This window comes from Lissotriton helveticus, chromosome 5_1 (genome assembly GCF_964261635.1).
Source record: "Lissotriton helveticus chromosome 5_1, aLisHel1.1, whole genome shotgun sequence".
In the NCBI taxonomy this organism is placed as follows: domain Eukaryota; kingdom Metazoa; phylum Chordata; class Amphibia; order Caudata; family Salamandridae; genus Lissotriton; species Lissotriton helveticus.
This window is the reverse complement of record NC_136065.1, coordinates 1,026,541,683-1,026,569,162: the sequence shown is the minus strand read 5'-3', so window position 1 is coordinate 1,026,569,162 and position 27,480 is coordinate 1,026,541,683. Positions and strand designations below refer to the sequence as shown.

General features: G+C 43.7%; 1 protein-coding gene across 1 annotated transcript in view; it reads right to left on the bottom strand.

Annotated features, from left to right (window-relative positions):
* The window catches only part of GOT1 (glutamic-oxaloacetic transaminase 1), a 153,147-nt gene that overhangs the window by 87,006 nt on the left and 38,661 nt on the right, over positions 1 to 27,480 (bottom strand). Inside the window, exons 2-4 of the mRNA XM_078643557.1 lie at positions 18,318 to 18,499; positions 17,685 to 17,808; positions 16,133 to 16,245 (exon numbers count right to left, since the gene is read on the bottom strand). Coding sequence (XP_078499683.1) covers positions 16,133 to 16,245; positions 17,685 to 17,808; positions 18,318 to 18,499 — 419 coding nt within the window. The remainder of the gene's footprint in view (positions 1 to 16,132; positions 16,246 to 17,684; positions 17,809 to 18,317; positions 18,500 to 27,480) is intronic.

Genomic DNA, 27,480 nt, shown 5'->3' with positions numbered 1-27,480 from the left:
ATTGCTGACTAGAATGGGAGTTTCGTTTTACACCTTTTGCCAAATGTGCAATCTTAGTTAGCTACACAGACAGACTAATAAGAATAATCTAGTAATACCACAGGGAGTCATAGTCGAGGCAGGATAAGAATTTAGATACAGTCTACAAGAAGATCAAAGACGATTTAGAAAAAATTGAATGAGGAACGCTAGGAATAAATAGGCACTCTATATTAAAATTAAAACTTACCGGGGCCAGCAAAGGAACCCTCGCCTGACCCATCCTGGCCTTGTTCAGCAGCAGCAGCAGCCGCCTCCTCCAATGCCCTCTTGCCCCTGGGGGGAGCTAATGTACAACATGAAAGAAAGAAAGACCAGAAAACATGGATGATATTTGTCAACCAAATCAAACATTTGAAAAGAACAAGAACAAAATATTTTGGCAAAATAGCAAATGGACAAGCATTCCACGGGAAATATTGACCTATCTCATGTGGTCTACTACGATATTAGTATTGCTTGATTTGCGGACCGTCGACTTGGAAAGTTATGTAACTCACTAAACAAACTACTAAAAAGGTTCACCTAGGACTGGCAGGCAGCAGTCCGCAGCACGCGAAGTGACAGACAAAGTCCATCGTGATTGCAGATCAGCGCAACACTAAAAAGTTTCCTACTACATTAACCAGTCATTAAAATACTCAAACTATCAATCCACCACCACTATTTCTTCTTATTGCCAGGTGTACAAAGGAAGGACTGGACTTGAGTCTGTAGGGGCTGATTTAGAAGCCCCTTGCGGCTCTTTTGCTCCATTGTTGCGTGACTTTTGTGACACAGCGGCAGAACAAAAGAGGCGCCATGGTGCGGCGTATATTAACAACGTGACGCATATGGGAGATGAATCACGGTGTAAAGCTCTGCGCCATCAGGGGGGCGTTCCGGCGCAAGGGAGGGCGTTCCGGCGCAGGAACGCACCCTAAAAGTGGCTGAGAGAAATCTACAAGATTTCAATCAGTCACTTTGAGGACAATGATGCGAGACTCAAACCCTGCGCCTGCTTGAAGCAGACGTACGGCTTGACGCAGCATTGGGGAGATAGGGCACCCTAGAGCATTGCTGGAGCTTCGCCATCGTTGTCACACAACTCCAGCAATGCGCCGCCTTTTACGGCACAGATGCGTAACGCTTCGGTGGCATTTTGGGCCCATGGTGCGCCACATTGTAAATACGGCGCACCATGGGTGGTGGTGGCGTGGCGCACAATTACTGGCGCATCCCTGCTACTTTGCAGGGATGCGCCGGTAATGAAAAATCTGACCCTTAGTGTCTAGCATTACGCAGTTCTTTAAACTACACTCATACATAATTTCACAGGCCAATGAAATGAACACAAAATCGAAAGCAAATAAGCATAGTTGCAACGCTACTGAGAAGGAGAGCAGTGCACCTGAAATGCACAGACGATTTTCAAATATAATTTACCTACAATGTAAGCAGCAGCATTATTGATCTTGGTAAAAAACAAAAATTTGCAATATAATAACACACAGAGCAGGAGAAAACAGAGTAGTAAAGAAATAGCTACTACTACTCACCAAGCCCGGGGATCTCAAGGCCGAGCAGGTCCAGCAGATCGCGTTCCCGGTCCAGGATATCCGTCCAACGGTGGGTGGCCTGGTTGTAGGTGCGCCGGACCCGAGAGTAATGGTACATGGCCCGGCACACCTTCTCCCACCGCTTCCGGCGCTCCCGGATCCCATACCCGCTACCGATCTTGCCGCCTGCCATGATGGTCCTGGGGAGGCGGCGCTGAACATAAAAAACTAGTGCGGCCACCTCCACCGCGCTGAAGAAGATCTCCCTGGCTTGGACATTCTCCCCCCTCAAACGCCCGCACGGGAGCCGGGCACGGGGTGTGGGACCTTTCCCCTTCTCAGGATGCTTCCCGGCTCCCTTTACCATGGTCTGGGCAGAAAGGAAGCTAAATAATAAAGAAGAAATAGAATAGGGAAGAAGAAAAGAAAAGAGTTTAAAAAAGTAGTTTAAAACTAACCAAAAGTAGAAGAAAACACAAAAATATAGAGCTAGAAAAATAGAGGGATAGATAATAAGTAAAATAGATTAAAAAAACCTTCAAACAAGCAAAAGATGGCAGAGATTCAGAGAGGATACAGAAAGCCTGCCCAGAACCATAGCAATGAATGAGAAACAAGATGGCCACGCCCGTTCACGACCGCGTGGGTAAGTTCGCGCGAGATGATCACACGCAAAATTGTACTAGCGAGCCGCACACTTTGCGAGATTACACATAGCGCCCGGAAACGGAATTACGTCACGCAAACAAGATGGCCGCGCCCATGTACGACTGCTAGGGTAACTTCGCAAACGTTGCGCTATAAGCGGCTTGCGAACACGCAAAAAATCACGCGAACAAACACGCCGCAAAAAAAACAAATCGTGTATTCGCACGAATTCGCGGCTTCCGAAATCGTTCTCGCACGAATTCGCGCCCCGCGAATCGCGCGAAATTGCAGAAAAACGATTTTTGCAAAACTGAAAGCACTCAGCAGGTGCAAAAGTTCAATCTTAACATTTGTAACCATTCCCTCTAGTGCTTCCTGAGGGGGCCCCTCCAGAGTTCAGTTGCCTATTTGCAACTATTCTATGACCCTGCTCTGACCCTCACAGCAGGCTCATAGAATAGCTACAAGTAGGCCACAAAGGTCCTGTGAAAAAAAATTGCACTGCAACAGAAAGCAAATTACAGATAAGGAAGCAGGTGCCAGACTGGCAGTTTAAATTCAGTGACACATTAATCAACCCCAAATTAATTCATGTCAGTTGAAGCAGGGCAGGTGTGCTTGCTTTTTTTCACCCCCATAATCTACAGTGATAAACAACCCAGAGGGTGGCAGTGATGTACCAGAGGGTGGCATGGGTGTACCAGAGGGTGGCAGTGGTGAAACAGAGGGTGCTGTGAACCTGTGATGATGAAACAGAGTTACCAGACGTAGAAACAACATAGTCGCGGCCGTTGCGAGCCGACAAGTAAGTTCGCAATTGCGAACTGGTACAAAACCCTCGCAAACTGGCAGAAACCCGTGCAAACACACAAAAAAAAAATCCGCAAATTCGCAAGAGTTCGCGGATTGCGAATACGCAAATACGCATATTCGCGAACGCCAGATTCGCAAAATTCGCCCATACTTACTGATTACTACTGGGCGATGGTGCAAATCTGGGTATGCAGTTAGAATTACTGAGTGATGATGCAACTCTGAGCTTGCATTAAGGATTATTGAGGAATGTGCATATTCAAACATATACTAATAATGAATGATGGGGCAAATCTAATTATGCATAATGATGGTACTTCTGAACATTATGTGGGAATACTTGGCACAATAGTGTCCTCTGTAAAGCTTTCTGTGGCATAATGGAAGTAAATCTTAACATGCTGTAAGCACTCTTGGCGCAATGGTGCCCACTGGGGCAATGGGCCTGCCACCTACAGTCATAGGTTAGCTGTAAATGTCATTCACATTTTTGAACAGCCCAATGGGCAGTCAATTGGTGGCTGGATAATCGGTCACCATGATTGATGGCATGTCATCAGGGATGGGCAAGCTCCAGGAGGCGTAGTACCTCTCCATCAGCACCACCACTGCCCAAAAACACCAGAGGGGGTCCTTCCAACAGTGCCGGAGCCCCGTTGCCACCTTACATGGAGGTGGCATGGCTCACTTATCACACCACTCCGAGAGCTACTCTTTGAGGTGTGATGGAGCCAAACAGTGCGCCCTCCTTGCAGTATCTGGGATGTTCTTTCCAGGCTGTGCTTCTCCAGACTGCTGAGTAGGGCATGCAGGGCATTTCACCGACATGGAAACTGCAAACAAATGTCAGATACAGAGTTTTGACAGTCTTTGGCCAGACACACTTGGACCAGTACCTGTTCCCTAGCCGAAAGTGAAGAACCTAGGCGTATGGTTTGACAAAATCTATCATTTGACAGCCAGAAAGCCAGCCTCGTGGTGAAATGTGTTGGTGTCCTAAAAACATTAAACGAGATTGGGGGCCTTCTCAGTGTGAAGCCGCCTGGAAAACAGTAGTCCAGGCCATGTCCAGACTGGACTAATGTAATATGTTATATCTCGGAGCCACACAAGGGAGGTTGAGAAAGTTCCAGAGGGTGCAGAATTCGTCAACAAGTTTGCTGCTGAACATCATGAGGCGCTCCTCCATGGGATCAGCCCTTGCTAAACTACACTAGATCCCGCTAAGCAAGTGAGTGTTCTTTAAATCCACGTGCTTCTGCCATAAAATCTTGAATTATAAAGGACCTTATTACCTAGATTCTCTGGTGAAGCAATAGCGATTCAGAAGAAGTCTTAAGTCTGCAGGAGCCGTGTTCACCATAATCCCCATTGTGAAAAAAAGCACCCATGGAGGGATGTTCCTTTAGTTTTCTGGCTTCCAAAATGTGGAACACCATGCCTCTGGATCAGAGACAGGAATGCTCAGGATTAGTCTTTCATAAGAAACTTAAGGCTTGGATTTTTAAACAAATTTAGGGTGGGTGGTCTGTGCATTTTGGCTCTATACTGGAGAATCAATTTCTAGCGCAGGAACACTCCAAATGGAGTAACTAGGTGCTTTATACATTTCGTATTATTATTAATTAATAGTGCTAGTCATCCCATGAAAAAGATAAACCTTTGAAAAGTACAGTGGCTTCATTTAAATATAAACGAAACACGTGAAATATATGTTACAATGTAAGGAAAAGTCAGCCTAATTATTGAAAATCGCATTTAAAGATTGCAGCTATAGAAGAAAGGATTGTGGGAATGTAGTTGTGACAAAGGTTTGTGGGTATTTAAATAACCTGCTCAGCTACCTTCTCTTCAGAGAAAGACTGGATCTTCATCCACTCTGGATCAGATGCTTCTGAGCCGGGAAAAAGGGCCTCAGTGCAATACTTTTATTAGTAACACAGATCAATGTTAACTAGGTGTGGCGTTGGAGTCCTTTAGAGCATTCTCAAGGGTTAGTGCTCAGCTCAAAGAGGAAACTAAGGCTGCAAGGGCTGAGCACACAGCATTGTCTGAGGAATAATGTGTGAAGGCTGCAGCTCCAGGGGCAGCCGCTGGTGGTGCCTTTGGTGATGCCATGTCTAATAACATGCACAATTGTGGTTAAGTGTTGTTTCCTTTGTTTAAGATGTGAACATTTTTGGGAGGTGCTTTACTTGATAATACCAGTTTGGTTACTGTGAACAATCCAATAGGCACTCTCAAGCTGCTTACTTATGATGATCCTGTTTTCGTTTAACAATAAAGTACTGAAATAAGCCTAACCCTAGCAATGCAATGGCCCCAGGGCTAGATTAATACATTCTGAAAGTAACAACTCAACTAACTTGGCAGGATCTTTAAGGTCAGGTGATGGAGTTTCAATGCACTGCTGACAAACATTAACCGGGTTGTAAGTGTCTGACTGCTAAGGCAACCAAGAACAAGAAAGAATCAAGAAGAGTCAGGTTGGATTTAACCGGTAAGAGTGCTTTCAGCTCATGGGCACTTTCCTTCACGAGTACTTGAAATGAAGCAGAAAATACACAAAGGTTTGGGATCCAAAATTGTAAAAGGGTAAACAATAATCAAGTTAAGAAGGCACCTCTCAAGCAAACGTTACTCAGAGTTGTACTTGTAAACCTGCAAAAGCAACCCTCTGCATTCCCAATTTTATAACCTATCATTAGAGCAGCAGCAACAGTGGCAACAGGGCCCAGGGACATAAGAGTTACTGCACTCCGCTTAGGGCTCTCTTTTACTATACAAATTAGCATTTTCTAGATAACACTATACCACGGAGTTCGGTTTTCTAGAAACCTTGGCAATACGCAGTGGGGTAACAATAGCTCCTGCGGCCTCCACAGTGTCTGGGGGGTGAGTTCCAGGGGGCCCCTTCAGCACTGCGCACAGGCAGTGGACCCCTGGCCTGCAAGCTCCTTACTGGGTCCGGAGAGTAGGGGGCCAAACTCCATGTACTTTGCAGGGGGCCCCTCACCTTTCGTTAGGCCACTGAGCAGACAAGGGGGTCCCAATCCCCTTCAAGAGCACCAGCATTTCCACATGGAGACTCCATGGCCCATAGATCCCCACGCCTGGAGGAGCCAACAATGAGCGTGAGGAAGTGGGCAGGGCTACCTGCACAAATGCACTCAAAGCAGTCCTGGCAATGCAACTGCACAAGACGCTTCCGCACCGCTCCCGGGCATAGCTTGGGGAGGCTAGGTTAGGCCACACCTCTGACATCTTGCCCAAAAAGGTGTTGATAGTTTTACTGATTATTTTAATTGTTCCTCCCTCATGTTATTTTGCACTTTCTGTGCTATAACAGGTCATATAGCAGCACAGGAAAGAGCTTCCTGTTGTCCTATTTTCTTAATTCGATCATACCGCACAGTGGAAGATTATATAAGAGAGAGGAAGGCTGCTGATGTGGCCAAGGGCCCCCCTTCTGCAAAGAAAGGCTAGAATTGTGCAGGAGGGAACTGCGTTATAGAGAAAATTGATGGCCTGTTGGGGGAAGTAGCAGAGATACTAAATTCTCTTGTCGACCGAAGAGTTTGCCCACATTTAAAATCTTCGTCAACAAATAAGAAAAGGCAAAAGAAGAGCATTCCAGACATGTTTACCAATATGAAGACTCCAAACCAATCTCCCATCGCAACTTCACCACGATCATCACATACCTTAAGCACTGCCGATCAGAGCACAGGGGACACTGGTCTGGGACTAGCCAATCCAGATATACCATACAAAATAGGTTTGGCACACTCTCTACTCAGGGGGATAGCAAACTCGAAAGGGAACACAGGGTAATTGGTGAAGATGCCGCACATATCACTATACCCGTAAACCATGGCAAACTTATTGGAGGTAATTCAGGGGCTGAGGGACAAGGTCCCGGACCGGAGATTGGTTGTAAAAATTTTAGAAGGCAAAATTTACAAGGTCTTGATACCGATGAGTGTTACCAAATCATTCTGTCTGTTAAGGTCCCCGGGGAGAATAAGATTGCGAAACCCTATTTGTCTCTTCAAGCACAGCTGGTAACGCCTCCTAGACCACATACTCTTTCCCCAGCCCAGTGTTCCCTGGCCCGCCCACCTCTACCCGAACACTATAATAATAGATGAGACACCACACATGCAGTTTCCCGGACTGGCAAGGGGGAAAGGGGTCAGGACGGATGTTGGACGGACAGCTATGGCCCAAGCCGGAGTAACCCTGGGAAGTCAGATACACCTAGCATGACAAACCTTCCCATTCTTGCTAACATTCAATGGGAGGGCTAGTGCCATCGTTCTCTAACTGGGGCAAGATTTTCCTGTCCCAAGTTCCCAAAGTAACTCAGGGTCATAGGGAAGACCAGGTTTCCCTAACCAATAAAGCCAACAATTGGTTTCTGAATGTAATGAAGTGCTATTCAATCATTAGGAGCGGTATTATGGGAGCTGAGCAGATTGAGACACCGGGCAATTCCTGCGACCTAGTGAGAGTGGTTTTGAAGCACCAGGTATTGGCTTACGGTCTTCTGTCCACAGATGCTCGCAGATTAGGGAGTGCTAATACCCAGATTTGATATAGGGAAGGCCTAGAAGCCTAATATGATATAAGACTAATCGCCCAGGGATCAAACTGACACAGCAGGCTGGGAGCTGTTGATTGACTGAATAAACCCGCTACTCCGTAGGAGCCCGCTGATAGCCAATCCAGGGTGTTGGGACTTATAGTATCAGAGGCTATGGAAAGAGTGAGCCCTTGGGTGGTTGGAGCGGGGCAGAGAACATTTGGACTAAGAGCAATTAGCACCATGAAGGACAGTGGCAGGTTCAGTCCCCTGCGGACCTTGATAGGCCAATCAGGCAGTGTTCACTGGAGTGGGTACTTCCCCCCAGCAACCAGATAGCATCCCAGGACTACACTACAAAGTTAATCAAAATGTTGTCTTGGAATGTGGCTGGGATAGGCCCCAAGCTGGGCGATACAGATTGGGGGCATTTTATAGAAGAGTATGACATCTGTCTCCTCCAGGAGACATGGGGCACCTCCCCAATCACTAGAAGTGGGTACCCTTTCATTATGCGCTAGGGCAACCCAGTAATTTAGGGAAAGACCCTCAGGTGGCTTGGCGATATGGGTAAGGACAGAATTGCAATGTTCAATAAGAGCCTTACCAATCACATCGCCAGATGTATTGGCAGTAAGGGCTGATTTCCATGGTGGCCATTCCCTGGTCTGCTTTAATGTTTACAACTGGGTTAGGGGGCCGAAACGAGGAAACTAAAGCTATAAGCATTGTAGGGGATATCCTTACAGAATACAAGGCAAAAGAGGAGGTTATAGATGCTGGCGCCACTTATGTCTTCAGACTTAAACCAAGCATCTGTAAGTATTCAAAATGGAGAACCCCCCCCCCCCCCGAGTGAAGTGGGCACTGAGGGCAGCACCGCTACTTGCTTGAACTCTCAAATTCAACCTTAGAGCAACAAACAGGAGAACTGTGACAAGACACTGAGGGCAGACATACATTCAACAGACCAGGCCACACTAGTACTATTGACTCGTTCTTAATTGGCTTGAAAGGATGGGCATTCGTGTATGACATGGGGTTCATTGAAAGGGCGGGTAATGACAATAATGCCCTTAGTCTGTAGCTGCTAGGTACCCTAGCCAATGCCCCTTGTCCCCAAAGTTGTGACCAAGTTGGGGATGTTACGTTCTCAAACAATGGGAAAGGCATTAGGTAGGGATGGGTTAAAAAGCACTCAGAGGTCCTGGTGTTAATGGAGAACACGGCTAAGGAGCAAGAAGAGATTTAAGATAGCCTATCCATATCGGAGAAAGGTTCGACTATGGAAAATACCAATTAAGTTCTCTTTGCTAACATACGACCTTTTGGTGCAGGATGATAAGCACGGACCGGCGACTCAAAAGGAAGCCCCTGGGTACATCAAAACTGGTAGGGTGACTAAAAAAGGGCTTCTGTCAGCAGTTAAAACTAAAAATAGGCGCAAGCTTGTGCTGTGTAGGGCAATTTTTAAAAAGGAATTGGCACATGGCAATAGGGACTGGGAAAACACACCCTGGGACGAGATGCCCTCTGCCGTGAGTATTTAGGACAATGTAAAGCTCTGGTTCACTCTGGCATTGAAAGAAAATGGTGGCAGGAATGGCTAGGTGTTTAGTAAAAAAACAAGGCCCCGACCAGATCACAAACAAGCCTTTTCATTCCAATCTGGAAGTTTGGGGTCCCTATATAAATCAGCTCTCGAACACAATTCTAAAGGGTATGAAGATTCCCGCACCCTGGCTTTCGGACGAGATTATTCTAATCTATAAGAAGGGCCAACACAGTGTGCAGAGTAACTATCGCCCTATTAGTTTAATAGATGTTTCGCAGAAGATCTTCTGTAAGCAGGTTTTAGCACACCTTCTGGACTGGATTGAGCAGACTAATGTATTATTTTAAATACAGGTGGGGTTAAAAAGTGATGTTAGCACAGTAGATCAGACTTTCAGATTCAACTGTATATTCTGGAAGGCTGTAGCAGTCAACAGGGGTACACTTTGTCACCTTTGTCGTCTTTCGTGAAGCTTTCGGCCTATTCCTTAGGGCAACTCTCTGGTCAACTCTAGATAAGATGGGCATTCCTTTTAGCAATCCTTGTCCGGCTTCACGAAGACACCAACACAAGGGTCAGGTGGGTGGGAACCGGGGCAACTCACTGACCCTATAAGAATTCTGCAGGATGTCAGGCAGGGTTGTGTTTTGGCCCCCATTGTTCTCATTACACATAAATGACGGCTGGGTAGATAAGGTTGTGATGCTCCCAAAGTGGCAGGTGGGAGAGTGCAGGTTATACTTTTTGAGAACGACACTCTCCTGATTTCTAAATCAAGTTCTACAGCAGCTCCGGAATGGTTTTAATAACGTTTGCAAAGAGCGTGGATTAGAGCTTAATAGCTGAAATATGAAATGTATTATATTTAACCCTGCAAAAAGTAAAACTTCAAATGTAGGTTGTATGCCAACAATGACCCTATTGATCAGGTTTCAACCTTATCTAATGATAAAATGAACACCAAACCTGGATTGGCCACAGCAAGTACAAAAATCCCACTGCTCTCTGCTGCACTACTCGACATCATTGCTAAAGATTCACAATAAAACTAGCTCAAATACAGCTGCCCGTGCCATTGAGATCTACAATGCAAAGGCACTAGGAGCCGTCTTGTAAGGCTCCGAGATTTGGGGTCATGCCAACTGTAACATGTTAACAATAGCAGAAAACAATTTCATTAGGTCCCTTTTCGCTCTTCCTAAGAGGTCGACTTTAACCCCCATTGCATCTCGACATGGCAGTTAGGAAAATCAATAGGCTTTTGTTTTATTAGCATAGACTTTGGACCACGTCTGCTTTGAAAGCATGTAGGGAACCCCTAAGATCTTTTGGACACACCTGGTGCCCTCAAAATCCCATGGCTGATGCGGATCAGAACTACTCTAAAAAAATCAAACTCCATATCTAAACAGGGACTTTAAATTGGCCTACTGGGAGTATATGGCTGTAGAAATTATTCGTAGCAGTAGAGGTACGGTAACTACAGAATTTATCAACTTCAAAATGCTCCCAGTGTATGAAAAGACAAATGCTGAGGGTCCTTGTGGTTAGGAAACAGTTACAATTTAGGTATCAGTCACTCCCCACTAGAGCCTTCTGTTCCAAGTGGGCTAATGCACAATATGTGGGTGATGAGTGTCCAGCGTGCAGAGGGTCTCGGGAGACCATACCCCACAATTCATTTTTTTGTCCAGTTTATGCCCGCCAGAAGAAAAGCTGGTTATTGCCCCGGTGCAGGAATCTGGGAACTAGAAGCACCAACAAGCTTTTTAGATGTGGAGGACAGCCAGTTCCAGGCTGGTGGTATTCACTGTAGCAAGATACCTCTTGACTGACTGTATCTCGTCTTCAAAGTGTATATGAGCAAGTGAACAGGATCTACTATAATAATCATGTGGGAGGCTTATTTTTTAGATAATCTTTAATGCACGTTAATCTTTTGCACACTTCTGATTTTGTGACTGTATTTTTTAAACATTTGTTTTAAAATTTAAAGCTTTTTAATCGGGTTTTAACTAAAATTTAGTGGTACGGGGCCATATGTGTGATGGAGAGTCTGAAAGGAATATTGCACTTTATTACTTAGTGGCCTACTGCTATTTTTCCCACCCTTTGGGGACTAAATGGTTAAATATGCTAGGGACCTATGCGGGCACGAGAAGCACTTGCACTTTATTTGAGCAGTCTGTACTGTGTATAGTTGAGTCTAGGTCCAGCAATATAGGTTGCACAAATGAAGCCCCAACTCCACATTACATTACCGTTTTAGATGGATGATGGACTGCCTAGACCCTAGGTACACTGCCATGTTTGTTTTGTGTGTTTCAAACTGAGCCTCTGTAGAATTAGGCAGGTCTAGGGAAACCTATATGATGCCTTTTATGAAATCTTGTGGTTCAAAATGTACAATGCTCATACTGAGAATTCTAGTTTTCTATGACCTGGCTACCGATAGGACTGTTTTAATTTATCTGTATTTGTAGTTTTATGATCCTTGGTTGATCGAAATAAAGTTTATGCCTGTCTACTTGTAACACTTTGGGATTTCCAAAGGCATTATACCTATGTTTTCACAAACTGAAAGTAAATATATAGCACAAAAATAATAAATCCAAGCAGCGCCCTACTCCTTGCTGGGGTAAGTGGGAGCATTACAACGATGAAGTGCACATTCCTCTTTATTATCAACAGCTGTTTAGGCAAGTTGTTTTCGAAAGTGAAAAAATATTTTTTACAGCCTAGGACATATTGATCCCATTGCAGGTATACGAAGAACAACTCAACCATCCAGTTTCACATGCTTTGGAGCGGTTTTAAATGTAGGCATTTTGGAAACTAAAAAAAAAACATTTTGTGGAATTTGTGGCCTTTGCATAAAATGTGTGTTCATCAAGGCAAAGATCTGTAATACTGACAAATTCTGTCTCACTACATATCAGCTTTATTTCTTATTAGTCCGCCACTGCAATGCTGGGATGCCCTTTCCAGGGTTCCAGTTGACTATTTAAGCTGCATCCTCTTTTTTTAATTTAATGGTTTTTTAGACACCAGCAATATGTTTGAATGTTGCCAGTGGACAGAGCAGAGTGCATGGACAGTGGGCCCTAGTTTTCAAAATAAATCTCACTTTATAATCTTTTCAGATTAGGGCTTTATATACTGTACAGTACAATTTTGCTGTAGCTCACGTTCTCCCTCAAAACATTGAAGCTTCTCCCGCTTCCAAGTGTGAAGGGGAATCAACAACAGCTATTGAGAAGGAGGGTGTTGGGGGAAGGAACATGGAATACTGAGGCATTTGCTTGTTTTTTATTGTTAAAGAAATAGCAATGGAACCTAACTGGCAAGTACTCCTATGCTGTGCTTCAACACAATTAAAGAGCGGAGGTGTTGGGGGAGGTAAAGAAAATACAGACGGGCGGGAAGGGGGTGAGACAATACTTTCTATTAATTAGATCAATCCAGATCGGATGGCAGAGGACTACTATAATTGGATCTGCTTAGCCCTTAATGATAATATTCCCTTTAGGTGTCCGAAAAAGAATAATACAAAGATGTCTCAACCCTGGTTGATGATTCACCTAGAACCATCAAACCGGAATGCCGAAGAAAAGAGCGCAAATTGCTCTCAGAATATAAGAGGAGGAGAGGGAAAAGTATACATCTTGCCTAGGTAGTTATACAAGAGCATTCTTGGCTGCCAAATCTAAATATTTCACAATACAAATAAAAATAACTAACGTATCCAAAACCATTTTTCAAACTATAAAAAAACGGACTGCCCCACGGTATCTTATACAGCAATCAATAATCAAGAATTCTGCAATTCTCTAGCCTGTTCCTTTCAGGAAAAAGTTCTGACTATCTATCAGCAGTTGCTCAACTAATATATCTACAATATCAAACCCTAAGTTAGTCAGATTCGGACACTTTACGACCACCTCAGTGGCACAGATTGCTGAACTTATTCCAAAGATTAAAGCTGACCTATGCACCCCTAAGAAAATTCACCTGGTTCCAGACGTCATAGCACATCATCCATCTGTAATCTTCCCCACCATGTTTAACACAGAGATTTTCCCCACTTCCTGGGAAGCAGCCAGAGTGCTACCTCTTGAAAAGAAACCTAATCTTAACATTCTGGATCCCAACAGCTATCTACCCATAGCTCGGCTTCCCTCCCTGGCTAAATTAGCAGAAAAAAAAAATCATCAACCTCCAATTTTTCTCTTGTATTGATGTTAATCATCTTTTAGATGATACGCAGTTCGGTTTTAGAGAAAATCATAGTACCAAACTGCTCTGGTCACAGCCACAGAGGAAACCAGAACATCCCTTGATGGAGGGGGCAATGCAAACTTGATCCTCTGGGATCTTTCAGCAGCCTTTGATACGGTCAACCATAAGACACCGGTTGCCCGTATACATGATTTGGGGATTGGAGAGACAGCACTTGCCTTGCTAAAGTTGTTTCTTTCGGGATGCCCACAAGTGGTATCACTTGGCAAATTTAACTCAGATCCATACTTCTTGCCTTGTGGGGTTCCTCAGGGCTCTTCCCTGCCCTCTACCCTATTTAATATTTATGTTACACCGTTTGCCTCCTTAATTAAACCCTTCAGCGTCATATGCCGATGACACACAAATAATAGCCTCACCCACGAAAAGTGAACATTACTCCAGTAGCACGGTCATTAAATGTATGAGTGCAGTGAATAGATGGATAGCAATTCCTTGAAGTTTAATTCTACAAAAACAGAGGTCATCCAGTTTGGCAATAATTCGTCCTTCTGTTCCTCGTACTGGTAGCCCTCAGACTTGGGCACGGAGAGAAGCTTTTTTAAAATTACGGCTCTACACTGGAACCGTCTGCCACTAGAAATAAAAAACGCTACCTCACGCCGTCTTTAGGAAGCAACTCAAAACTTGACTATTTAATCTGTGATTTCCTACAATACTATTCAGAACACATCAGCTCTTCTCTGCTCCGCATAGCGCCAAGGTGCCTCCAGCATTTGGGCACTTTATAAGGTGCATCATTCATTCTTTCATTCATTCATTCAGACAGACAGAAAAGAAACAAATAAATAGGGAAAGGAGCGAGTGAAAACACAAACATTCGTATGGAGTGCGTAAACACAATGTAAAAAGTAGTTCCAAAAAAAGGGAGCAGTGGATGGACACAAGTACTTGGTCCAGGCTCTAAAGGGAGGGCCAAATACAAAAAGAAAAACACACAAGTTGATGGATGGAATGTTGCACAATGGCAGTCACAGATCTGGGTTTAATCCATCGTTATTTTGCTCACCAAGCCACCCCAGTTCAGACATGACCATATGTAAATCAGTCTTGACCCTGTGCCTCATAGGAACAGTCCTGCATTCTGTCCATCAACTGTTTTGGCATTTGTCACCCCACGTGGGACGGGTATGCTCAGGCGTGAGTCCCGTGCTCTCCACACCACTGGAGTCAAGCTATCCTGCCAGATGACGGCTGATGGCCAGAAACCGGTACTAGGATGCTTGATTCCGGTCCAGGGAAGACATGGCTTGGCAGTTCGGGCTGAACTGATACCATGAGGCACAGGGTCAAGGCTAATTTGCATATGGCCATGTCTAAACTGGGGTGGTGTGGAGTGCAAAAAAAACGATGGATTTAGGCCCAGATCTCTGTACTGGGGTGAATATATGACATTGTTCTGCATTCTGTCCATCAACTGTTGTTTTTGCAAATACAAAAAGAGGCATGACCCTTGCATGCCACAACAAAAGGCAATGAAGTATGAGAGAGTGAAGTTGCAGCTAACAAATGGTAAGCCTGTGGGCAGGCTGTAGCCCACTACCTGTAAACAACATGTCTAGAAGAAACAGCTCATGTGCTGTCTAGCAGATACCTAAAAACAGAACGTGTGACAGAATAAATAATACAGAAGAAAAGACAATATCACACAGCTGAGAGAAAAAGAAACAAGCAAACATTGTACACATAGGTCGAAATGATGACGCAGACAAAGCATTAAGAAACATTTGTACAACTAAAAGGATTGCTGCTTGGACAGGATCGCCTACAAAAACAACAAATAATTCTGTAGCATTGCACAGCCTGTTTAAAAACTGATTGCATGGTGTATAAAATCGATGAACGAGACAGAATTTTAAGTGCAATGATTTAACCTCTTGGATGCTATGGGAATTCCCCTGCTGTGCTGGGATTTCGTGATCCTCATTGGTTTATGACGAGCTGGGCTCGTCATGAGCGTGCGAGGAGGCTACTGCATGACGAGCCCAGCTCGTCATGAGCGTGGAAGGGGTTAAAATAGTCCACCATGTAGACCAATAGAAGCTGAAGAACGCAACTAAACATTCTACAAAAAGAAAATAAGACAAATATACTTTTGTCTTCTAATTCGGGACGTGACTGACAATATCTTAAGCCAATGGATGGAGATTTCTGAGCCAAAGAAGCCAATGGCAGAAGGGGGCTGAACCAAAGCCCCTTACAGTATGTACAGAATCCAACAGGTTCATCATGAATGGTGCAACTGCCATTACCCATCAAACCAGAAAAAAGATACTGCAAAAATATCTCTTTTCTATAAATACAATTCATAGTCATTATTACGGCAATAGAGCTATTATATAGTAATAGTTTAATAATTTTCCCTAAAACTAGAAGCACTCAAAGTTGTCAGTCAACTAGTTCAGATACACATCACAACATACTTTAATTATGCCACTCCATTCCGAGATGTCATTCACCCAGAAACAAATCAAAGTTGAGGATTTCTCCCTGCATTAGAACTCTGGTCTCTGGTGAATAGTAACAGAAGTAGGAATTGAGCTTCATTTGTGGTTTAAAGGCAACAAGTGTGTAGTATCCTACTCATCTTCTTGTTATGCCTTTTACATACCCTAGTTACTACAAAGAGTTTTTTATATTTGCATGAATTCTCACCTCCATATCCTGCAGCAGGCCCTGAAGATCCAGACCTCGATTGGCAGCATCCCAGTAGCGGTACGTCCTTATGTCCTTGAAACCGGCATCCATGAACACCGCATTATGGTTTTCTATAAGATATTAAAAGCAATCAAAAGGCATGCAGCAGGAATATAATAATATCTTACACAATAATTATAAAGCAAGGAGGTTTCAAGAGGCGAAACAAAGTGGAGCCGCAGAACAGTATCAACAGGTTAGAAAACTATAGTATTGAAGGAAGCGCATGGAAAGGAGCTACAGTTGAGACACCAAGCTGAACAAAACAGTGGGGATGCAAACTTTAGAAACACCAAAATAATGTGTGCAAAATATTGGCAGAGTCTAGCTAGTAGCTTAATCTTCGCTGCAATGTCAACGCAGTACTGTGACATATTGTTATGTAATCGGTCTTAATTTATCTAGCATCGCTCTGAGAAAGTTGGAATAAAAATCATTCTCTTCCTAGAAATTTCCACATTCAGACCCTGGAGAGGAGTTATTTTCTCACCGATTATTGATGGAACGTGTATGTTTGGGGACCAATGGGGAGCAAAGACAGGAGTGAGATCAGACTTGGAAATATAGTGATCTGCATTTCTGATGAATGGAAAAAGAATATTGTAGGAAAGATTTCACTTCATACAAGTGTGTGCACCTATGGGTCAATGCTGCTGGAATAATTTGCACCACACTATTGCCAACTGGGTCTTGAACTACGTGGGTTTAGAGTAGGTGCCTTGTTGGTTTGTGCTGGCTGAGGAGTTTGGGCTGAGGGAATGAGTGATCAGATGACAAAGCTTTTCTGCAAACATCTGATGCATTGCATTACAACTGTTTCAGGTTTATCTTAAACATGGTTCATTCACCTTGGGTCCTCTCTGGTCACCAAGGGCTTTCTGATGGTACCCATTCTCATCTGAATTACCGATTCGGTTTCTGCACTCAATTAATCGTACCATTTAATCAATGATGTAAGGCACTTTTTTTCTGAAAGTCCTGTGTAAACGCTACACTAAAATAAAGAGGTTGATTGGCATGCAGGGGATCCACTTGAGAAATCCTGAGATGGAGGCTGGGTGCTCAGTATGCAAAGCACAATTTGGCTAAAACTTACTTTTTGAAACAAAAGACTAAATTTAACTAGAAAAATTCCCCTGTTATTCAAAGAACTGTCTCAGCAACAGGCACTTAATACTAGCAACACACAAGTAGCACTATAATACAGCAGGACTTAGTAATGAGCAGTCTGTTCTTTTCCACAGGAGAATCCTTAGGCCAACGTGAGCCAAACTTGTAACCAATGAAAAGGTCGTACAAGTAGATTACTTTTTGGGACTCAATAAAAGAAGATTTCTTTACTTGAAGGGTCCTCAACATTTGGCGTAATGCCATTTCAAATCCTCGCGCCTACTTTGAATAGGAACATCCTCATTCTAAACGGACTGCAATATGCAATCCTCATATATGCATCAACCCACCAAGCCACAAGACCAAAGCCTGATACTGCTAACATGTTAAGAGTTCTTACCCCAGGATGGGCCAGAGATATAAATAGGTGTAGATGTGTTGTTGTTCCCATTGTACCAGCGCCTTAGGAATTCAGCACCAATGCGTAACGCTCCAGTGCCTCCCAATGACTGGACGCCTCCCACCTGAAAAAGATAGAAAATAAGCAAAAAGCCCATAACTGGATGGTGTGCATCTGTAGTGTTGACTTGCAATTATACAGTTGATATGCCTGTGCCATCCACTTCAATGATCACATGCTTGGGCACAGAATAAAGATCTTCGGCCTCACCCTTTTCTTTTAGTACCAATGTTTTAATTATTCATCTTTTGGTATGTAAAGCACATGGACCTGGCCACAGTGGCAACAGATTTACATAGAACACAGCAGTGTTACATTTGAAACACAGCAGCACAATATTGTTTGACTTCCAGATTTGGTAGTAGGGAAACTGGTTAAATTTTCCTGGAGTCCAGGGAGTATAAGTGAGACATATTTCAATTCTGTCATTAAAGAGAACAATTATTTAATCATTGGTTGAGTTACTCATAAACAACACTTCCAGTTATCTGTAAGATTCAAACTAAACTACTGCATCTATATAATATGATCACACTTGCAGCAGCACTCCTTCTGTAGTACTGGTCAGCTTACCCTGTTCTCTTTGATTGCAGGGCTGTCCTCTCCCAGGGCAATTCTGGAGGCACTGGCTCTGAATTCCGGAAGTCCAAGGATAGGCAGATACTCGTGATTCAAAGAAGCATCGTTGGCAATTTTCTGTTCTGCCTTCTTCACTACAGGGAGGACCCAGGGCTGGGAGTCATTTGTCCGGTAGGCTACAAATGAACAAAGTACACTTAAAAAAAGACCCCAACAAAACCAAGCCACGAAATATCAACAGAATGGGCTGAAGGAGTTCTAAAGAAGCACAGCTTTATTTATAGCATTTAGGAAAAAGTACCACTTAACACCTTCAACAACTTCAGATTCATGTCAGCGCTTGAAAACGGAGGAAAATGAAAACAAAATATTAAGATTCTGGATGCATCTACTCTTTCATAAAAAAAAAATAATAATTTGGGAAAAGAGAGAAACGAGTAATTTAAATGTGGTGGAAATAATACAACCCTAGAGAGTCAGATAATGAAGATCTTGTTTTTTTTTTTAAAACAAAAATATTAATAAGTGATAACAAAAAAATACATCAGACTGGGGGCAGGAGTTAAAACCATGGATACGTTTAAAGAGTACAGTGGTTCAAGGGTGGCCGAAATAGGTTCAAGACAAGAACATTTATAAATAAATCTGTGTGTGAACCGGGTTTTTTTTCCACACATGGGGAGCAATAGTGCGTATACTATCGACTAGACACTTAATCAATATGGGAGCAAAATTATAGGGCGACATGTATACTTTTTATTTTCCTTTTTTTTATCATATTGATATTGCAAAAATACGTTCAGGTGCTCACAAGTGGAAAAGGTGTGTATTGTGACTAGGTGAAAGTGAAATATAAAAACATCCCATAAACAACACAAGGGACTCCAGACAATTATATACAATTGAGGAATTTCTGTTGTGAGGGTCGACTACATTTCGATCTTTCAGTAGGCTAAGATCATCATTAGGAAAGAGTGAGCAGTCTGAAATCTTTGTTTTGGGGATCAGACCAATGATGGAGGGGAAGACGTATGCAAATTGGTCCCTCAAGTGGTTACGTTGAGCCTCAAGTCCAGGGATGGCGAATAAGTCCAAGGAGGACGGATGCTAGCATAGATGCCTGATGAGTAGTAGGGAGGTTTTTGCTCACTTGTATGAATTAGCAGGTTGTAGGAGTTATTCCGCAATTGTAAACCCGACAGGAGTGACTCTTACTGTTATTGGGGCTATTCAAGGAGGAGCTGGTGTATAGATATGATGTCTCAATAAAATCAATTATGTGATCAGCTGATCGTCCGAGCTTAGTCTCTGCAGACTGTGTGTTAAAGTCAGAAGTTACAGCTTTCCGAGGTGCTTGGAGTGATGATCGGATCAAGGCCGCTGGCAGCAGCTGCGCGAGGCACCTGGAGCAAGGGCTGAACGTGCCCTGGGGGTACTGTTTTTTTACGGGATTTAATCGCCGTGGTCAGGGGGCTCTAATAACCTTCCTGGTCTCAGCGTAGCCTTCACTACTGCAGCCGCTGCGCAAAAACCTCCCTACTATTCATCGGGCATCTATGCTAGCATCCGTCCTCCTTGGACCTATTCGCCATCCCCGGGCTTGAGGCTCAACGTAACCACTTGAGGGACCAATTCGCATAAGTCTTCCCCTCCTTCATCATTGGTCTTATCCCCAAAACAAAGATTTCAGACTGCTCACTCTGTCCTGATGATGATCTTAACCTGCTAAAAGGTTGAAACGTCATCGAACCTCCTAACAGAAATCCTTCAATTGTATATATTTGTCTGGAGTCCCTTGTGTTGTGTGTGATGTTTTTATATTTCACTTTCACTCAGTCACAATACGCACCTTTTCCACTTATGTGGGCACCTGAACGTATTTTTGCAATATCAATATGTTAAAAAAGGAAAATAAAAAAGTATACATGTCGCCCTACAATTCTGCTCCCATATTGATTAAGTGTCTAGTCTAAAGAATACACACTATTCCTCCCCATGAGTGAAAAAAACCCTGGTTCACGCACAGATTTATATATAAATGTTCTCGTCTTGGACCTATTTAGGCCACCCTTGAACCACTGTACTCTTTAAACATATTACAACCCCAGGTTCGGTGTGCGGGGTACCCTTGTTCTCCTACACTAAAGCCATTGATAAAGCATCAGTATGAGTTATCTCACGGTTCAAAACAGAATATTAATGTAGTTACACCTGCTAAAAGGGATTACATGAAATACTGTCCCCGCACCCCCAGTATCACATTAAAATGTTGTCCATTTACTTCTTAATATATTGTGCTTCACAGGACCCAGTCTTTTAAGCCCTATTGAAAAAATTAGATATTGCAAGCTTATATACAAATTATTCATTGAGGTGGACAGTGGACTTGTGCAAAGAATGCATCTTGAACTGTGTGGGAAAGCTCTGTATGATTTTTTTTATGTTACTGTAGCAAATTGGTTCAGCTCATTTAATCCCTCAATTATTTTTTAATTCACTACATGTTGTGAATCCCAAAAATCCAGAGGGATTTTGGACTTTTCATGTAAGCGAGTCTCACCACCCGAGACTCGCTCACGGTCAATTCATAGTAAAGGGAGTGAGTGATAATCACCAATGTCTGCCTTTTAGGAGAAGGTCACTGCTATGCAGCTAGGGTACACAGTGAATACATGTGAACATATGTGTGCACTGCATACAGATGTGCGGGCTGTGCATGGGAGACTACTGTCTGGCACATCCCAGTATATGTGCACAGGTATAGTGTCTCAGAAGAAACTCTTCAAGGGGTGGTACTGACCTGTGGTATGCATTATAATGTGAGTGGGCATCCATAGTTTAGATCGAACGTGCTTACTAAAGACTTGTAGTGCTTATACTGTATTACCCATTATATGCTAAATCTGCATAGTTTCATCCCAATTGTGTTTACAGGGTCCAGCTGCGTATCAATAAAGGGATAAGCATTCACCCATGGGTGTAGAATTACAGTCCCAAACTTCCTATTTACAATCCTTTAAGCACATATAAAATGGTCACATTTTCCTTGCTCCCCTCAATATGAAATCCCTGACCTTTGTCCCCCTCTACTGGGGCAAATTAATTACCCTGCTCTCCAGCAGCCAAATCAAATGCCTCTTCACACAATAGGGCGATTACGAGTGCTTGACCCAGGTCCTGGAAAAGGAAGGGGTGGTTAGGAAATCTGCATCTGTTAATTAGCTTGGCACACTGCACCTGGACTGGGACAGCACAGGGCCACACAATGCAAGCCAGAGTGAGGAAATTCGGTCCAGACTCCATTTTGCGTTACACCGCCATTTTGTGTTGCCCTCACTCAGGCAGCCTGACGAACAGAAAACTCTTGCCCTTCGTACTGCCACATATCAAATAACCCCTCTATCCTTGAGGTAAAGTTGATTCCGGGAACCAGTCCGACTCACTAATCCTTATCCAAACTGCCTGTTGGCCTTCAGTATTCTTGTCTCGACACACTAATCCTTGTTTCAAACCATCTGTTGGTTTTCATTGTCCTTCTCCCAGTCTTATACTGCCTTGCAAATTGACCTCTTTTACAATACACAAACATGTCTACCACTGTTGATTAACTCAGGGACACCTTTATTGAATCACCTGTGGGTTAGTCAAAACATGACCTAGGGGGAGGATAACTTAATTATGTGACGACTTGTTTTCTCAAAAAATATATCTTCTCATTGCTCCGAATTTTGCGAATTGGGAGTGCTCTTATGGAGGTGTAAAAGAATATAAAATACTGTGAGCCCCGGAGTAAAGGGGCAGTCTCCTGAGAACATACCATTGGTGTACTTCTAGGATCACTGTGCCTAGCTGCAGCTAATAAATCCTGTTGTCTACGCTTAACAGAGTGTCCCGTGTCTCTGTACGACGAAGCAGGTGAACTCGGCGTGCCCTGCGCCGCTAGGCCCTTTAAGGCCTGGTTCTTCAATTGGCACCCAACGTAGGGCGGCGTCAAAGGTCATGGTCAAGCCTGAGGGTCGTGAGGAGCTACGTGAGAAAATTCCGGAGGACGCGCACCACATAAGTGACCCCTGCATGTCAGAAGTGGACCGAAGGTCTTTACAACGCGGCTTCTCCTTTCCAACGGCTGCTGATGACTGCTGTCCTGACCGCCGCCCTGCTTTGGTTCGCGTTAGTGATGACTGGCATCTTGAGACGATAGACGGGCCTCTGTTGGTGTGAAAGAATACTTAGTTAAGTAATTGTGGGTAGCTCCCACATCTTTGTTTTTGATTTTGCTTTGATTCGGTTGTTGCAATAACCGAAGCCGAGGAGAGAGTAAGTTTGTACTGTGTTAAAATTGGTTAACCCCTTGATGTTAGTAAGAGGCCAGTGAAATAACGATGCCTGGTTTCAGTAAGTTCAAGAGATGGTGTTGTTGAAGAGATTCCCGACTAGAAGACACTTGTCCAGTGCCTTCAGTAGGGACTCCAAAATATGAAGTTTATTCGAAACATGGAACTGGCCCTATTATCTTTGTCGACCTTTGGGAAAAATACACTAAGAATGATGGTATTTTACAATGGCCGAAGGATGGTAGTTTTGAGCCATGTGTGTTGGATAATTTAGAGGAAAGACTATTTAAGAGAAAAGCCCGGCGGGCAATGTTTGATTTATTTCGCATTTGGCGAAAGGAGTCAAAACAGAAAGAAATAAAACAAGCAAAAAGAGATAAAAAAGAAAAAGAAATGTCTGTTATACAGGCTGCCCAGCAATTTAAGAACAATGAAACTGATCGTGTGATTGAGGTTTCAGATAGACAACATCGTATGGCAGTAGATAAATGTTATCCAGCTCTGCCTACTTCTTAGTCATTAGATTAGGAGAATGAAAAAGATTCTTTAATGTCCCTTATGTTGTCTGCTCCACCGCTTTATGTACCAGCCTTGGTTCCTTTACCAGTACCTGCTATATTACCTGTTATACCTCCACCTCTGCCTATGCCTCAACCTATGATCCCAGTTACTACTGCGGGTTCTGTTGTAATACCTCCTGTAACAACGTTAGTTTCTACCTCTGCGACTGTGACACAAGCTTCTACTCCACAATCAGTTAGAAGAAAAGATAGTGGGTTCTTTTCAGCTTTAACTCCTTTCATGAATAAAGTACGTAATTCCCCTATCATGAAGAGAACTCTTAGAAGTCAGAGTCATCTCGATCTTCATGAAGCAACGCTACTCCAATCTCAGGCTCAAAAATAGATGACAAATGGTAATATGTATGGGTCATCCGATATTCAAGATCTAGCTATGCAATGGCCTACATCTACTCAGCGTTATGTGTTTGATCTCATGTGCGAGGTATTGATTCAAATGTGGGAGAATAAAATACAAGATGGCCCACCTAGGGGATTAATAAAATTAAGAAGGGAAGTAGCTTCTGGAGCAGCAATTGGACAGGATTATAAAGATGCAATATCGAATTTAGTAGCATATAGAGATTTTCTATCTGGTAAAACTTCAGAGACAGAAGGAATTGTTACAACAGACAAATTATATCCTAAGCGAGAGGTACAACCAATATGGCGCGATGCTGTGCCAGGGGCTAACCCCCCTGTGCTTGCTCATTTCCAACAGGTTTGGGTACATGTTCCGTGGAAGAGATCAGAAGTTATTGCGTTAAAACAAGCATTACCTAATCCGCGTAAAAACCCAGCAGGATATTATAAAGAATTAGTACAAACATTGTCCTTTTGCACACTAACATTATCAGATATAGATATGTTGATGGGTCAAGTAGTTCCGTCCGAAATATGGAATAAAATTCGTAGAGGGGATCACGCTGTTTAACTAGGTGGTGATTGGGCTGCTATCCTACAAGCAGATCAAAGAAAAGTAGGTGGAGCTAAGCCAGAACCAATGATTACAGAATTGCCCAACAGAATAATAACACTTATGAAGACTAATGCCAGCACAAGCAGTTAATTGGGATAAGTTGTCCGCCTGTAAGCAAAAGAAGGATGAGTCTGTGTCTGATTTCTTTACGCGTTTCGAGGAATCATTTGTTGATCACAGTGGACAAGATATGGCTACACCAGGTGGCCAAAGATTGTTTGTGGATAAGTTTGTCTCTAATTTATTGCCGGAATGATCTTCAAGGCGAAAAATGTCCGAAAGTGCGTGGCCTGTGGCAACGCCCTCGGGAATTTTGACGATGGTTCAATATTATGATAATAGGGATTTAGAGGAGAAAGAAAAGTCAGAAAAGAAAAATAAAGACCTCAAAAGGAAAGTTCTTTTGCAGCAAGCTTATCCACCCCGTTCTGCTCAGCGCCCGTATCAGCCACTTCCTCAATTTCAGAGGCTGTTACAGAAACCTGAAAGACAATTATGCCCGATACTGGCCAAAAGAAGTTTTTTGATAATATGTATTTTTATGTTGTGTAGCATAGCAATGTTCTTGACTGGTTATACCCTATTCGTCTTTCAAGTTTCCTTGTTCTCAAATGACACTCGGCCAACTCCTCCTCTCACTCTCTCCACACACTCCTTTCACCCTCTACCTGAACACGAGTCTGCCAGAAGACTCGAATTTGTAAACAACTCATTTATTCAACTCCTACACCAACACCAGTCCATAATGAACACATCGAACTGTTGGATATGTGGACTCATGCCACACACAACGGATAAGGGTATCCCATACTTCATCCTGCCATTCAGTTATTATGGTTCTCTGTGGGCTTTTCAGACCATGTTCCTGTTCGCCCTAGAACCATACCCAACACGTTCCGTTGAAAGCGATTCCAACAACAAGGCACTAGTGGCAGGGATAAGAAATACGAGTAGGGAGTTCGACACATATCTAACGATTCCCAAAGATGAACTCACCCCGTACACTCGTTGGAACGTAACTAAATATGGGGTTTACCCGAGTAAGAGCCAGACAGCAAAGAAATCCCGCCCAGTTTGGATAGTACCCAACCGAGGTCACTTATGTGTAAAAGGTATTGGTAGGGATCCCAAAGCACAATTAGGAAAGAGTATATGCGCGGAAACATATGTGTTAGCTTCCCGAACTTCCCCTATATTCTTAGCAGCCAAAGGCACGTATTTCGTCTGCCATGACCAAGCCTACACCTGGTTGCCCCCTAACTTCTCAGGTACATGCTCTATCTCGTTTCTGCTGCCTCCCACCTACACGGCCTGAGCAGATTACCATCGGACAAGGACAGCTAGAGGTGTCGTGAGTAAAGATGACACCACGGGTCAGGAATTCGCTGACTTCGCAAAGGGTTTTCTGCCATTTTGGGGGCCTATGGTGAACAGCAGGAATATTCGCCAGTTATCGAGGATAGTTGAATCCGCCGTGATTACAACGGCCGGAGCCCTTGGCAATTTGACGACCGAGCTTCAGTCGGATCGACTTATGACCCTTCAGAACCGAGTTGCCCAAGATATCATACTCGCCGATCGTGGTGGTGTGTGTAGAGTGATCCAATCCAGTTGTTGCATTTTCATCCCTGATAATGCACCGACAGTGTACCAGGCCATCTCTAAGCTACACGAGATATCTGGTTCCCTTCACGTAGAAAAAGGGGACTGGTCCTTACTAGGGTGGTTCTGGGAACTGATCGCTACCTGGGGATGGAAAACACTGATCTTCATTGGGATGATCTTAGCACTTCTGTTTATGTTCTGCCTGTGTGTACAGTGCGCTCCTGCACTATGTGGCCTCTGTGCTACCTCATGTGTACGGAAGCCTGTGTCAAGGGACGAACTGAGCAACAGAATGATGCTACAGCAGCATCTCCACGAATTCCTTCATACAGATTTAGACTCGGATTAACATGAATTATTGCCTTATATGAGGGCAAAAGGAGGGTCTGTGGTTCTGAAATTCTGGACCCTACAGTTGTCCCGGTATCGAGGTCCAATACCCGTGTCCCGAAACATGAACGTACTATGACGAATTTGGTGTCGACGAACCGATAATGATTGGGACATCATTTCTATGCATTTGCGTCCTGATCGAGGTATGCTAACACCCCTGAATCGTAGTTTCCGTCCCGACCCCTCAGACTCCATTTTGTAAACGGTATCCATCTTGTGTCTTGCCCTCATGATAAGTCAATTAAAGGTCGAGCTTGATCTAAAAGGACACGTCCACCTTCCCTGACTCCCCCCTGACCTGTCCCAACTGACTCCCTTGCCTCCAGCCAAACCTGTTTGGGCAGCTCCTCGCCCAGTGGCCAAATACGATAGCATCAATGCACAACATACCACAAACCATTCACCGCGTACAGATCATGTTTTCTACACACACACACACCTGTCCTGTTCCCTGTTTATGGCCAGTTTTATGACTAGGAGGTGCCTTCCTTTATTGGGGTTTCATCGATATCTGATGGGAGTTCCGGGCTTGGCTGGGTAATCTATCACGAATTGGACGTCTAAAATACGGGCTTGCCTACATGACTTCGCTCTTTTGTATTATTGTAGAAATATGTGTATAGCCATATCATAAACTCAAGAATTCTTGCTTGCAGCTATTATTTTTGTATATAAGGAGAAGGCTGGTTCTGTAAAAACGAACAGTCTCCTGAGAACACATGACCCGTGTTTGTCGTGCTTCTAGGACACCTGTTACTTGTTGCTGCCAATAAACTTGATCTCTGACTGCGACTAGAAGACTCAGTGTTTCTGTGGTCCGGAACAAGGGGGAACTCAGAGGTCTTCGGGTGTTATCCCCTGGCACCACCGGGTTCTTAAAAACCCGGCACCTCAGTTCCGAGGTCTCTATTGGGTCCTAATCAATGTGCTTATTGTAAGGAGGAAGGTCACTTCAAGAATAGTTGCCCGGTTTTATTACACCGAACTGGTGATATGTCTGGGTCACATGGCCGAGGTGGCTATCAGTCAACGCCTAGGGGTAGGGGACGAGGTAGATCATCTTATGATCAGCATCAGCGTTCCCTCTCCCCTCAAATTTCCACGAATTATTTTGAACAGCAAAATACTCAATCTGCTCAATACTACAATGAAAATTATTATAACGAGAATGAGAGTCAAGATTTTCATACTAGCTAGGACAGCCATAGACAAAGCGAGGGAGTCATATCAGTTCCATTGGATCAGAATGGGCCTTATATTGAGCTAGTTACATTAGGTGTTTCAGA